The 14,872-nt window shown below is 42.7% G+C and overlaps 1 protein-coding gene across 1 annotated transcript in view; it reads left to right on the top strand.

The window, feature by feature from the left end:
- LOC126484921 (integrin alpha-PS1-like) overlaps positions 1-14,872 on the top strand; it is a 148,683-nt gene that overhangs the window by 29,036 nt on the left and 104,775 nt on the right. The window contains exons 4-5 of the mRNA XM_050108522.1: positions 1,729-1,864; positions 9,771-9,822. Of these exons, the coding sequence (XP_049964479.1) occupies positions 1,729-1,864; positions 9,771-9,822 (188 nt within the window). The remainder of the gene's footprint in view (positions 1-1,728; positions 1,865-9,770; positions 9,823-14,872) is intronic.

The following is a 14,872-nucleotide window of genomic DNA, read 5'->3' as shown; positions in this document are numbered from 1 at the left end:
GCTAGAAGACTCTGAGCCGACATATCGTGGCAGCATGTCACTATACCATATGGCAGTGCGCCCGACTTTTCAATGAATAAATACGTACTTGTTCATATGCTTCATTATTTATTAGATTAGCAATTAGTTTCTTATTTATCACCCTGTCAGAATGTCAGACAACGGTGATTATTCAGCAGTGTAGATACTACTTTAATTTATATCTCATTTGCGATTATAAATACGCTCTTTTATTGTAAATTATCGGTTTATGTTCACTTGCTGGGGCAGCAATAGCAACCGCTTGGCAAGTTTCTTATGAGGTGTGATTGGAAAGTTTTAAGAATGGGTACGCTACTGCTTGGTTTAGCGGACAGGTACACGGAGGGTGGGGAGTGAGTCATTGCCTTGTCCTTGAACTCCCTCTGACAGGAAACTGCGTTTCCTTTAGTCAGTTCGTTGTGGCAGCTGGCTGAGTGTGGGTCTCTTAGGGCTCGTTGCCGGATTCTGTCTGCGTGAAAATTGACATAAAATGGAGCAACGAGTTTCTGTGAAATTTTGTTTTAAAACCGGTAAATCAGCTTCTGAGAATTACGAACTATTAAAAACAGCTTTTGGAGATAATTGTATGAGCCAGTCAAACGTTTTTGCCTGATTCAACAGTTTTAAAAATGGCCACGAATCATGTGAAGATGAACCACGATCCGCCTGTCCTTCCACCTCAAAAACGAACGAAAATGTGAAAGTTCGCTACTTAGGGAGATGGCTGATGAACTTAGTTTAAATTTCAATGCAGTTCAGTCAATTTTTACTATTGATCTGAACATGCGCCGAGTGTCCGCAAAGTTCATTCCAAAAGTGTTGTCAAGTGACCACTGGCAACACGGACTTGAAGCGTGCCAAGAAGTGATTAATCAGACGAAAAATTACATAGATTTGTTAAATAGGGCAATTACAAGTGATGAATCGTGGGTATGTGGATATGATCCTGAAACCAAAGCATAGTCTTCACAGTGGAAAACTCCAGGTTCACCACGACCGAAAAAAGCATGGCAAAGTCGGTCGAAGGTGAAGACAATGTTGGTGATTTTTTTCGATTCTACCGGTATTGTGCATCAGGAATTTACCGCTGGAGGACAGACAGTTAACCAGGAATACTACAAATGTGTCCTTGAGCAATTGCCCGAAAAGGTGCCGAAGAAAAGGCCTGCATTGTGGAATGACAGAAATTGGGTGCTACACCATGACAATGCTCCGGCTCATCGTGCCTCCTCCATCGTTGAATTTTTGACCAAATTCGAAATTCCTGTGCTTCCACAACCGCCATATTCCCCTGATTTGGCTCCTGCGGACTTCTACCTGTTCCCTAAACTGAAATTTTTCTGAAAGGGAAGCGATTTGACTCGATTGAAGACATCCAGGCAGATACGGAGAGCGTCCGTAACACACTTCAGGAAAAAAAATTTCCAGGAATGTTTCCAAAATTGAAAACACCGTTGCAGTCGATGTGTTCAGTCAGAAGGGGACTATTTTGAAGAAGATGCATCGCAGTAGCATGTAAGTACCACCATTGTACAATTACAAGCCCATTCTTAAATCTTTCCAATCACACCTCATATGTGTCTTCCACAAATGAATCTAGAGCTGTAGAATGTGAATGTAAAACCTATTACTCAAACTTACACCTAATGTGTGTTGCGCAGGACAACAACAAGACGTTTACTGAATGTATCACGTACCATGTTTCAGGTCCAGCGAAACAAATACGACGACTACCATTCTGAGTCCCAACATCCAGAGGGCGGCATTGGCTCCTTGGGTGTGGATCGTTTTGGTGGTGGTCGCCCTGCTCATCTATGCTGCTATAGTGGCCGTCCTTTATAAGGTACTTACTTTAAAGCAGGCTCATGATTTTGCTGTGAATGTGGTATCATACAGTTGTTGATATCTCGAAAAATAGGGGGGGGGGCTAATGTCTAATGTTTCTAGAGGTAATTGGTAATATCCCATTAGTTAGTCCGCATCTTACTGTTTTACGTTTTCTTGAGTATTAGTTTAGCCTCCCCCTCCCCCCACCACCACCCCCCTCCCATGTGCAACAGTCATATTCTCTGACTGTACCTTCCCTCTGGCCAGTCTGTAGGATGGTTTCCATGTTGTCGACCTGTCTTTTATCTAGGGTATTGCTTATTTAAACCATTTTTACATCTTTCCCACACCTTTTCCGCTAACATATGTTTGACACCAAGGACTGGGACAGATCTACATACATTTTCCAAATTTTTAAGTACAAGGAAGGACGTCCATCGTAGCGCTCGTTCTACATTCTGCACAATTCTGTCTGAAGCACCTCTTATGTGAGTGGTCGAATTAGGCGCCAAAAATCGAACACGGGAGCCAGTCTGTTGTAGGGGGGTCGATAAGTACCCAAGAGGTGGCAGCTCCCTAAAAATGTAGGGAACGCACTGTTCAGCGATACTAACTCCTGTTGCGTACCTTGGAATATGTGCGTGTCGAATTTGGGGCACACGGACTCCGAGGAATGGTTACCACTTCAGGCAGCCATTGCTGTGACGGGGTGGCATCCATTGGGAGAACACCTAAGTGGAGTGTGTAACGCCATGGTGGATGATCTGCAATCAAGAGGATCAAATTTTTGCACAAGGCCCCAGCAGTCTCATCAGACAGAAAGAATCGGTTCAGCGCGGAATTGTACAACCCAAAGGCTTTCCCTTGCCTGGCCATTTTAATCTCCAGAAAAGTCTTAGACCGGCTGCTTCAGTATTGCAGTGGGAGAGGAAACCTTGTGTTGCGAGTCCTGTAAAGGCGTCGCTTCGAAGGCTGAAAGAAAGCATCCATAGCGGTTTTGTTTGTTTCTGAACGGTATACGATAGCAATCCGGGAACATGCAAATATCAGTATTAAGGAGGAGAAAGATGGAAGATTAGGATTTGTCGTTTAATCAACAATGGGCTTCTTTAAAGTTAAAACTGGGAGAAGAATGGACATCTGCTCTCAAAATAGTGGACAAGAAATTCAGATGTAAGAAAGGTTGCGTCTTGATTGCTCACTCATAACAACTTCGCTCCTCTACCTACGTTTAAGTTCGATCAGTAGCGGCTAGTGACTGGTACAATTTATTAAACATATCGATTAGGTTGTTTTAGAACTCTTGAATGTTTATTCAATATAAACACAGAAAACAGCAACCAGCTACTTTTTTCAAATGTTTCGAATCTTCTCAAGCTCATCTTCAGATGATGCAGAGGAAGTTAAATGACTATTTCATAGCGTAATGGTGGGAGCTGTCTCTGTGACAATAAGATGTAACATGCTTAACATGCTTTAAAATATCATCATTAATATTGTTTATAGGGCGATTTTGACCCAAAAATGAATTCTGTGCTTTTTGTGACATTATTGGCGACTTTGTTATTAATATATATGTACCAGCTTCCATTGTGATTGACAGTTGGTAACACATCACTCACTTTTCACAGGCAACTTATATAAATATCGATGGTTACGAAACATAGCCAGCACACAGCATGTACGATACAGCAGGTGCTTGTTACAAAGAACTTCATACGAAGGAATAATGTACGTTACTAAGAGACACTATACAGTCGACGCTTAAATCAAAACTAACAGTAGCTTGAATGTCCAAAAATGAAATAAAAGAAAGATACAATATTTGCGAAAATTTGTAACTCTTTCTTTGAACATGAAATTTACATTTGAAAGCAACAAGAACAAAACTTCAAATGAACTATTGTCTTGTTTTGTATTCTTACATTAATATGGTCTGGAATATTAGCGAAACGATATAATCCTTATTGCAGCTAAAGGTAATATGTTATGAGTTGTATGGATTAGTGTATCTGTAACAGCAGGATTGTGAAAGACATAAAGAAACGAACATTATAATGTCAGTTGCCTCCAGTAATGGGTGCAATCCTGCTATGGTAGGTACACTAATCCATACAACAAAATTAAACCAACCCACCTAGCTTGTAGGTGAAAAATCATTACAAAGTTGCTTTCCTTTCCGAAATTGAGCTATCTTTAGTGTTGCCTTGTACGATAAGCAATTCAGACAGGAAGAGAAGCTTTTAGAATGTGATGCTGTAGGAGAATGCCGAAAATTAAATCGGTGGATCAGTTAACTAATGCCGGCCGCGGTGGTCTCGCGGTTCTCAGCGCGCAGTCCGGAACCGTGTGACTGCTACGGTCGCAGGTTCGAATCCTGCCTCGGGCATGGATGTGTGTGATTTCCTTAGGTTAGTTAGGTTTAAGTAGTTCTAAGTTCTAGGGGACTGATGACCACAGCTGTTAAGTCCCATAGTGCTCAGAGCCCAGTTAACTAATGAGGAGGTACTGAATCGAACTGAGGATACAAAAATGACACAACTTAAGGAACTAATAGACTTTGAGAAAGCGTCGTATAACATCATGGAGTCGTCCATTTGGTAATAGAGGGAAGTGTGGTGAGGAAAAATTGTAGAGTGAGATCAAAGGTTGGCTGAAGCTTCATATGGATGTTATTCGCACATTAAGATGATTTTCCCGGATAGTTCAACACTGTGAACTACAGCAAAACAGTCTGCGTACTGAGGACAACAATATCAACAATGAAACTTCCTGGCAGATTAAAACTGTTTGCCGGATCGAGACTCGAACTCGGGACCTTTGCCTTTCGCGGGAAAGTGCTCTACCATCTGAGCTACCCAAGCACGACTCACGACCCCGTCCTCACAGCTTTACTTCTGCCAGTATCTCGTCTCCTCAGTTTTAATCTGCCAGGAAGTTTCATATCAGCGCACACTCCGCTGCAGAGTGAATATATCATTCTGGAATATCAACAAGAACAACAACAAAAACATCTCCCACGTGGAATGCAATCAGTTTCCAATATAAATTTCCCGTGGAGTGTGAAGGAAATAAACCCTATAAACAATGATTTATCGTCAGAGTTAATCCTGAACGTTGACTCGGAAGAGTGGTGCAGAGGCGACTGCGTCCACTGAAAGTAAAGTCAGAACCAATTAAGTTGGCGTTTATGTTGTTCTTTATAAATGGTGATTCAAACCACTTCACCCATCGTCCGTTTCTCTTCTGTTGTGTTTAAGTGCATGGGTGGTTCGGTGCTTCATCGTGGCAGATCGACGTATGAACGATGAAACTCCGTGTCTAGCAGTTATCGACTAACAGGAAGAATGTGTGGAGGTCGACGTTGTGACAGTGGAGGCGATACTGTCACTACAGTTAACTTGACCTTATAGTTAACTCACACATTCATAGTTATCCTATGTATATTCAGTAATGTCCATCGGAGGGACAATTCTAACTGAGTTACCAAGAGAAGGCGCTCGAAGGTAGGAGGCAAAAATGAATCGATACCAAAGCAAGTGCGTAGAAAACTTGATTCAGAGTAGTTGATGCCCTGTGATGTAAGACGGGCAGTCAAATTAAAACCGAACTCCCACCACAGTTGGACAATGATTTGATTCCGTTCAAAAGCAATCACCACACGCGTTAAAACATTTGTTCTTTTGGGAGACGAGACAATCAATTCCTGTTTCTCAGAACGCGGTGGACTGCTTTGACGGTTCTACAATCGCATCCATTCTTGCACTTCCTCGTCTGACTGACACCAACGTCCACACACAGTATTCTACAGGTCGGCAAAGATGTAAGGATTACACTGTGAAAGATCCGGGCTGTATGGGGGATGTTGCAGTGCTTCCCAACCTAATCTCTGAAACGTAGCCTTCTCTCGATTGGCAGTATAAAGACGGGCGTTATCGTCCGACAGCGTTCCTGAGCGTTTTGGCTCTATGGTGCGTCGCAGTTTCTGCAAAATGTCTTCATAGCGATTCAAAAAGGTCTCGATACCGCAACGGACTGATTGTGGTTCCATGCTCAAGGAACTCAACGAGCAGAGGGCCTCTGCAGTCGAAGAAAGAGGTCGTCGTAACCTTACCGGAACTGAAGTGAACAGCTTTGTATTTCTTTTGTTGGAGAGATGTGAAATATTTCCACTGCTCGCTTTGCCGGTTGCTCTCGGACTGTTGAAATCCTGTCCAGCAGAATCACCCTGTTGTACTAAAACGCCCGCCCGCACACTGCCAATCGGACAAAGCTACGATTCAGCGATTTGGTTGGGAAACACTCCACCATCCTCCATACAGCCCGGATCTTTTACCTTGTGATTTTACATCTCTGGCGACATGAAGAAAGACATGCGCGGACATCGGTTTCAGTTGGACGAGGAAGTGCAAGAATGGGGTGCGGTAGAGACCCGTCAGCGGCCATTGCGTTCCATGAAACAGGAATTGATCGTCTGGTCTCCCAGTGGCATAAATGTCTTAACACGTGTGGCAATTAATTTTGAATGGAACCATTACATAGGTTGTGGCGAGTGTTGAGTTTTCGTTTGACTAGCCCTTCTATCTACATCGACATGGATACTCTGCAACTCACATTTAAGTGCCTGGCAGAGGATTCATCGAACCACCTTCACAATTCTCTATTATTCCAATCTCGTATAGCTCGCGGGAAGAATGAACACCTATATCTTTCCGTGCGAGCTCTGATTTCCCTTATTTTATCTCGGTGATCGTTCCTCCCTATGTAAGTCGGTGTCAACAAAATATTTTCGCATTCGGAGGAGAAAGTTGGTGATTGGAATTTCGTGAGAAGATTCTGTCGCAAGGAAAAACGCCTTCCTTTTAATGATGGCGATCCCAAATCCTGTATCATTTCTGTGAGACTCTCTCCCATATTTCGCGATAATACAAAAGGTGCTGCCTTTCTTTGAACTTTTTCGATGTACTCAGTCAGTTCTATCTCGTAAGGATCCCACACCGCGCAACAATATTCTTAAAGTGGACGGACAAGCGTAGTGTAGGCAGTCTCCTTAGTAGGTCTGTTACACTTTCTAAGTGTCCTGCCAATAGAACGCAGTCTTTGGTTAGCCTTCCCCACAACATTTTCTGTGTGTTCCTTCGAATTTAAATTGTTCGTAATTGTAATATCTAGGTATTTAGTTGAATTTACGGCTTTTGGATTAGACTGATTTATCGTGTAACCGAAGTTTAACTCGTTCCTTTTAGCACTCATGTGGATGACCTCACACTTTTCGTTATTTAAGGCCAACTGCCACTTCTCGCAACATTCCGATATTTCTTCTAAATCGTTTTGCAGTTTGTTTTGATCTTCTGATGACTTTATTTGTCGATAAACGACAGCGTCATCTGCAAACAACCGAAGACGGCTGTTCAGATTGTCTCCAAAATCATTTATATAGATAAGGAACAGCAAAGGGCCTGTAGCACTACCCTGGGGAACCCCAGAAATCACTTCTGTTTTACTCGATGACTTTCTGTCAATTACAACTAATTGTGATCTCTCTGATAGGAAATCACAGATCCAGTCACATAACTGAGACGATATTCCATAAGCACGCAATTTCACTACTAGCCGCTTGTGTGGTACAGTGTCAAAAGCCTTGTGAAAATCCAGAAATACGGAATCGATCTGAAGTCCCTTGTCACTAGCACTCAGCAGTTCATGTGAATAAAGAGCTAGTTATGTTTCACAGGAACGATGTTTTCTGAACCAATGTTGACTGTGTGCCAATAGACCAGTTTCTTCGAGGTAATTCATTATGTTCGAACACAATATATGTTCTGAAATCCTGCTGCATATCGACGTTAACGATATGGACCTGTAATTTAGTGGATTACTCCTACTACATTTCTTGAATATTGGTACTTTCTTTGACCGGGCAAACTGCTTACTGTATTGGCAAACTGTTCTTTGATTTTACATCAGTCGAAAATTTGAAAGCTTAATCTGATTTTTTTTTTTTTTTTTTTACTTGTATGATGGACACAGATGATCTTACGTAGTTGATGGTCATATGCGAAGTTACAGAGTAAATCTGCAAAACAAGAGCCCACATACAGGTGGAATATGTTTTTCATCAATGGAGTTGAAATAATTTCGCAGTGATCGCGGAACTGAAGTTACACAATAAATCTGCAAAACAATGTAATTTACGAAATTCTCGCAACAGTTGTGATGTGAACATAACAAGCATAACTTGGACAGGTCTTACAAGATGTGTATTTTCCTTTTCACGGGGCCAGATATCAAAAGTGTGTTAGTATAAAATGTTTAACAGATCAGACACCAAAATACTGTAACGAGTTGTTGACAAATGACAGTAGATAGTCATACAGACCAATTCTAGCAGCACATTTTAATCCCATTTATACAGCAGCGGATGGTGTGGCTGCATAATTACGAGGGTAGCCCAAAAAGTAACGCACCGCATTTTTTCTTCAATAATTTTTTACTGAACCGAATAAGAATTACACACACGAAAGAATGGTGTTCTATCTACACACCCTATTCTTCACATAATCTCCATCCCATTCTATGTCCTTCCTCCAGCGCGAAACAAGGTCGTGTATGCTCTGTCGTTACCAGTTCTTGTCTTGGTGGCGGAGCCTGTGCTTCACTCACCAAAATGTCTTCCACGAATAGCATCCTTTAATGGTCCAAACTAGTGGAAGTCCGAGGGGACTGGGTCAGGGATGGAGGGTGGATGGGGTAACCTGTCCAACCGTGTTTTTAGATGTGTTCAGCAGTCCTCAGACCGGGGCCGAGCGTTATCGTGTTGCAGCAAAACATCTCCTGGGTTCCTGTGGCGCCGAAGTCGCCGTAAGCGTGTCTTTAATTTTGTTAATGTGTTCACATATGCTTCTGGATTAATGGTACCGCCTCTTGGCATCACATCAATGAAAATCACACCTTCACAGTCCCAGATCATGGCGATCATGACCTTACCGGCGGAAGCAGTTGCTTTGAATTTTTTCTCCTGTGAGGAGTGGGAATGGCGCAATTCCATCGACCGATGAACCCGGGTTTCATCACCTGTCACAATTCGGGACAAGAAAGCCTCTCCCTCAGCTTCAAAACGTTGCAACAAATCAAGACAAATTTTTTTCCTGTGCTAATTGTGATCCACCATTAGACATCGCGAGATCCATCTCGCACACACTTTTGAATATCCAAGAGTGTGGATGATTACATCCACATTTCCTTTGCTGATTGACAGATGCAGCTCCAACTGCCGAGTCGCAATGCCTCTGTCTTCGCCAATGACAACATCCGCTCGCTGCAACATGTCGGATGTGACAGCCGTGGATGGTCTCCCCAATCGCTGCAAATCGTGGAGCTCCGCCGGACCGCCTTCTGATGACCTCACCCTCCTTGCACAGCGACTAAGTGTACTTCGTCGACAACAGATGCTCCCCAGACGTTGCACAAGCGTTCGTGAATATTCCTCACGGTTTCTTTCTCTGCAGTGAGAAATTCAATGACTGCACCTCGCTTGTAACATACATCACCTACATACGCCATTTTGAAACTGTCATGCAGCTACGTTATCTGTCGTAAGTGACGGAAACTTGTCACGCTTTCTCAGGAGACTTTAAAGTAATACATACGTAACGTTTCGCATTCGCAGCATTGTTTTCGGCTGAGAAAAATAAAATGTGGTGCGCTACTTTCTGGGCAATCCTCGTATGTCTTTCATTAATGATTTCATTTAGTGATTTTCGATACAGGTACGTGTTGATCTTCAAGATACAGTCTTTCCACACCTGCTAGAGATTTAGAAATCCATTTAACAAGGATTATGATTCTTCTTCTTGTTTATGTATGTATTATACCTCAGGTATTTCTTGATATTAATAACGCGGTTTGTTATGTGGTTGCAGATGGGATTCTTCAAGCGAAAGAAACCCACAGCAAGGAGACCAGAAGCAGAAGGTAAGTTGATGGGTTATTTATCTATAAAAAGTAACTGATCAATCCAGGCTGTGCTCAGTTTTGTACGAAGCATATGACTTGATTATTCAGCACAATGTCTTTAGATTTTAAAGTAAATACAGCACTTACACAATTAATACACTAGTAGTTGTGAAAACAGAAAGCAAGGCAGAGAGATGGAAGATTCGAATACAACGTTCCGCTGATGAAGATAATACTATAGAGGAAGCAGTTACTCGAATTGGACAAGGATGGGCCAGCGAGTTGTTGCGGCCTCGTGACCTGGATCGCTGACTGAACACCAACAAATCCAACATACAACACGTACTAATCACTGTCGTCTATACACGCAAACTTATATTAGGCTGGTGCGTGAGTTCGTAGCGTTTTTGTTTTGCGTGTTGGTATTTCTGTTCCTATAGGAGTATTTATCGATTGTCGCTTTTTATTTGCAGTTCACTGTTGCTATTTGAGTTTACGTATTGTCATTCTGTCATCTGAAGATAGTGGGCGGACCTGCGGATGCTAGAAAATGGAGTGCCAAGTGGAGAAATCGTAACATTTCCGACATAATTCTTCTGTTTGAGTTCAGTAGGTGGTTGACAGCAGCGGTAGCCAGAAATATTTTCGACGTGTATGGAGATAATTCCATGTGACAGAGCACGGCAAGAAAACGATTTTCTCGTTTTGAGGATTGTTTCGACGTTAGTGACTCTCCACATTCAGGAAAACCTTCGGTGTTTGATGAAGATCGTTTAAACCGTTGATCCACAACGACCTATACGTGTGTACTATACAGGGTGTTACAAAAAGGTACGGCCAAACTTTCAGGAAACATTCCTCACACACAAAGAAAGAAAATATGTTATGTGGACATGTGTCCGGAAACGATTACTTTCCATGTTAGAGCTCATTTTATTACTTCTCTTCAAATCGCATTAATCATGGAATGGAAACACACAGCAACAGAACGTACCAGCGTGACTTCAAACACTTTGTTACAGGAAATGTTCAAAATGTCCTCCGTTAGCGAGGATACATGCATCCACCCTCCGTCGCATGGAATCCCTGATGCGCTGATGCAGCCCTGGAGAATGGCGTTTTGTATCACAGCCGTCCACAATACGAGCACGAAGAGTCTCTACATTTGGTACCGGGGTTGCGTAGACAAGAGCTTTCAAATGCCCCCATAAATGAAAGTCAAGAGGGTTGAGGTCAGGAGAGCGTGGAGGCCATGGAATTGGTCCGCCTCTACCAATCCATCGGTCATCGAATCTGTTGTTGAGAAGCGTACGAACACTTCAACTGGAATGTGCAGGAGCTCCATCGTGCATGAACCATATGTTGTGTCGTACTTGTAAAGGCACATGTTCTAGCAGCACAGGTAGAGTACCCTGTATGAAATCATGATAACGTGCTCCATTGAGCGTAGGTGGAAGAACATGAGGCCCAACAAGACATCACCAACAATGCCTGCCCAAACGTTCACAGAAAATCTGTGTTGATGGCGTGATTGCACAATTGCATGCGGATTCTCGTCAGCCCACACATGTTGATTGTGAAAATTTACAATTTGATCACGTTGGAATGAAGCCTCATCCGTAAAGAGAACATTTGCACTGAAATGAGGATTGACATATTGTTGGATGAACCATTCGCAGAAGTGTACCCGTGGAGGCCAATCAGCTGCTGATAGTGCCTGCACACGCTGTACATGGTACGGAAACAACTGGTTCTCCCGTAGTACTCTCCATACAGTGACATTAGGGTTATCGTCAACTGCACGAAGAATTGCCTCGTCCATTGCAGGTGTCCTCGTCGTTCTAGGTCTTCCCCAGTTGCGAGTCATAGGCTGGAATGTTCCGTGCTCCCTAAGACGCCGATCAATTGCTTTGGACGTCTTCCTGTCGGGACACCTTCGTTCTGGAAATCTGTCTCGATACAAACGTACCGCGCCACGGCTATTGCCCCGTGCTAATCCATACATCAAATGGGCATCTGCCAACTCCGCATTTGTAAACATTGCACTGACTGCAAAACGACGTTCGTGATGAACACTAACCTGTTGATGCTACGTACTGATGTGCTTGATGCTAGTACTGTAGAGCAATGAGTCGCATGTCAACACAAGCACCGAAGTCAACATTACCTTCATTCAATTGGGCCAACTGGCGGTGAATCGAGGAAGTACAGTACATACCGACGAAACTAAAATGTGCTCTAACATGGAAATTAAGCGTTTCCGGACACATGTCCACATAACATCTTTTCTTTATTTGTGTGTGAGGAATGTTTCCTGAAAGTTTGGCCGTACCTTTTTGTAACACCCTGTATAACTGGAAAAATTGATGAACTGTGGTCATTCTAACATCGTGCGATATTTACATGCAGTGGAGAAGCTTGAAACATCAGGTATATGGGTACCGTATGCTCTAAGCCAAAATCACAAAAATCGGCAGGTGTCAACATGTGCATCTCTGCTTGCTCGTCACCCGTGGGTGGTGAACAACACCGACCGCCCCTATCCTGTATCGTTGCTGGTGACGAGAATCGGAGTCCTTCTGCTAACATAAAAGGAAAACAGAGGAATGACTGAGTCCAATCAAAGCAGCAACTCCCCGTATAAAGACCAGCGTGTATCCACAAAAGATGCATCTCGTGGAACAGCGACGGTGTGATGTACTACGAATTGCTTCCTCGAGGTGTAACTATCACTGTTGACATTTATTGTCAGCAACTGAGACCTCTTGCAGAATCAAACCAAGAATAAAGACCGGGAAGGCTTCGTGAAGTGACGCTACCCCACCATAACGCCCGCCCGCATTCTGCTAGACTAACAAAGAGACACTATACAGTAGTTGGGTTGGGAAATCATTTCGCACCCACCTTGTTCACCCGATCTTGCGCCCTCAGATTTTCACCCTTTCCGCTCTCTATCGAACAAATATGTCACAGCTGCAAAATACTAACGCGAATTCTTTACAGACAATTGGAAAAACTGGTAGAAGTCGACCCCGGGGAAGATGAATTTGGATTCCTTAAAAATGTTGGAACACGTGAGGCAATACTGACCTTACGTCTTATCTTGGAAGAAAGATTAAGGAAAGGCAAACCTACGTTTCTAGCATTTGTAGACTCAGAGAAAGATTTTGATAATGTTGACTGGTACACTCTCTTTCAAATTCTAAAGGTGGCAGGGGTAAAATACAGGGAGCGGAAGGCTATTTACAATTTGTACGGAAACCAGATGGCAGTTATAAGAGTCGAGGGACGTGAAAGGGAAGCAGTCGTTGGGGAGGGAGTGAGACAGGATTGTAGCCTATCCCCGATGTTAATCAATCTGTATATTGAGCAAGCAGTAAAGGAAACAAAAGAAAAATTCGGAGTAGGTGTTCAAATCCCTGGAGAAGAAATAAAAACTTTGAGGTTCGCCGATGACATTGTAATTCTGTCAGAGACAGCAAAGGACTTGGAAGAGTAGTTGAACGGAATGGACAGTGTCTTGAAAGGAGGATATAAGATGAACATCAACTAAAGCAAAACGAGGATAATGGAATGTAGTCGAATTAAGTCGGGTGATGCTGAGGGAATTAGATTAGGAAATGAGACACTTAAAGTAGTAAAGGAGTTTTGCTATTTGGGGAACAAAATAACTGATGATGGTCGAAGTAGAGAGGCTATAAAATGTGGACTGGCAATGGCAAGGAAAGCGTTTCTGAAGAAGAGGAATTTGTTAACATCGAGTATAGATTTAAGTGTCAGGAAGTCGTTTCTGAAAGTATTTGTATGGAGTGTAGCCATGTGTGGAAGTGAAACATGGACGATCAATAGTTTGGACAAGATTTCGAAATGTGCTGCTACAGAAGAATGCTGAAAATTAGATGGGTAGATCACGTAACTAATGAGGAGGTATTGAATAGAACAGGGGAGAAGAGGAGTTTGTGGCACAACTTGACAAGAAGAAGGGACCAGTTGGTAGGGCATGTTGTGAGGCATCAAGGGATCACAAATTTAGCATTGGAGGGCAGCGTGGAGGGTAAAAATCGTAGAGGGAGACCAAGAGATGAATACACTAAGCAGATTCAGAAGGATGTAGGTTGCAGTAAGTACTTGGAGATGAAGAAGCTTGCACAGGATAGAGTAGCATGGAGAGCTGCATCAAACCAGTCTCAGGACTGAAGGCCACAACAACAACAACATCGAACAATCTTCAAGGAATTTCATTTCTGTAGGAAAATGGGCTCCGCCACGCAGCTCGATGCATTCTACAGTCATTTCTACAGTCGCGGAATCGGAAAGCTACCCCAGCGTTGGCAGACTGTTACAAATAGTGAAGGAGAATATATTATTGATGAGCAAAGTCTCTGTTACGTGTATCTGTTGTGGAAATACGCGACGAACTTATACACCAATCCAGTACTAAAGACAGTGGATTCAGGCTTCGCTAATTAACGCGATATGTCGCACGAATAAAGCAAATATATCTGATTAGGTGAGAAAACCGACTGTAGAAATCCCAGCGAAATATTGTCGTAAAGCTCTGCTTTATACTATGGAAATATCGCTACTTAGTATGAATGGGGGAAAAGCGAAGGAGAAGAAAGGTTCATGCATCGCGCCTGTCAGTATCTGGAGAGATAGGGCTATCCAAACAACGCTATCGACTCTTGAAATGTATCGCTCTCTATAAGTATCAGGGTGTTACTAGAAAACGTTGTAAAAATTCCCACACGTACTCAAAAATTTTGGTAAGTTATTAACAACAGAACGCCAGTTCCTGCATCATAGTTTTCACGCAGAGACATAGTCTGCAGCTGCAACATGTTCGAAGGGGTGAAACGGTCCAATAGTTGTTCTTTATTCATAAATTCAGTTTAGAACATTATCGATTTTGGAATTATAAATTAAGTCTTCAGATATCACCTGATCATTCATATATATGATAATGTCAATTGAAATGTAAAATTTTTACAGCAGTCTGAGTCTATATCCATCAGAGAGATCGGCCCTTCACTGATAGATTAACTTTTTTTTTTTTCACGCAATGTTT

The sequence above is a fragment of the Schistocerca serialis genome, chromosome 6 (genome assembly GCF_023864345.2).
Source record: "Schistocerca serialis cubense isolate TAMUIC-IGC-003099 chromosome 6, iqSchSeri2.2, whole genome shotgun sequence".
Taxonomy (NCBI): Eukaryota; Metazoa; Arthropoda; class Insecta; order Orthoptera; family Acrididae; genus Schistocerca; species Schistocerca serialis.
Note: the sequence above shows the minus strand (reverse complement) of the source record. Positions and strands in the feature narration are given on the sequence as shown.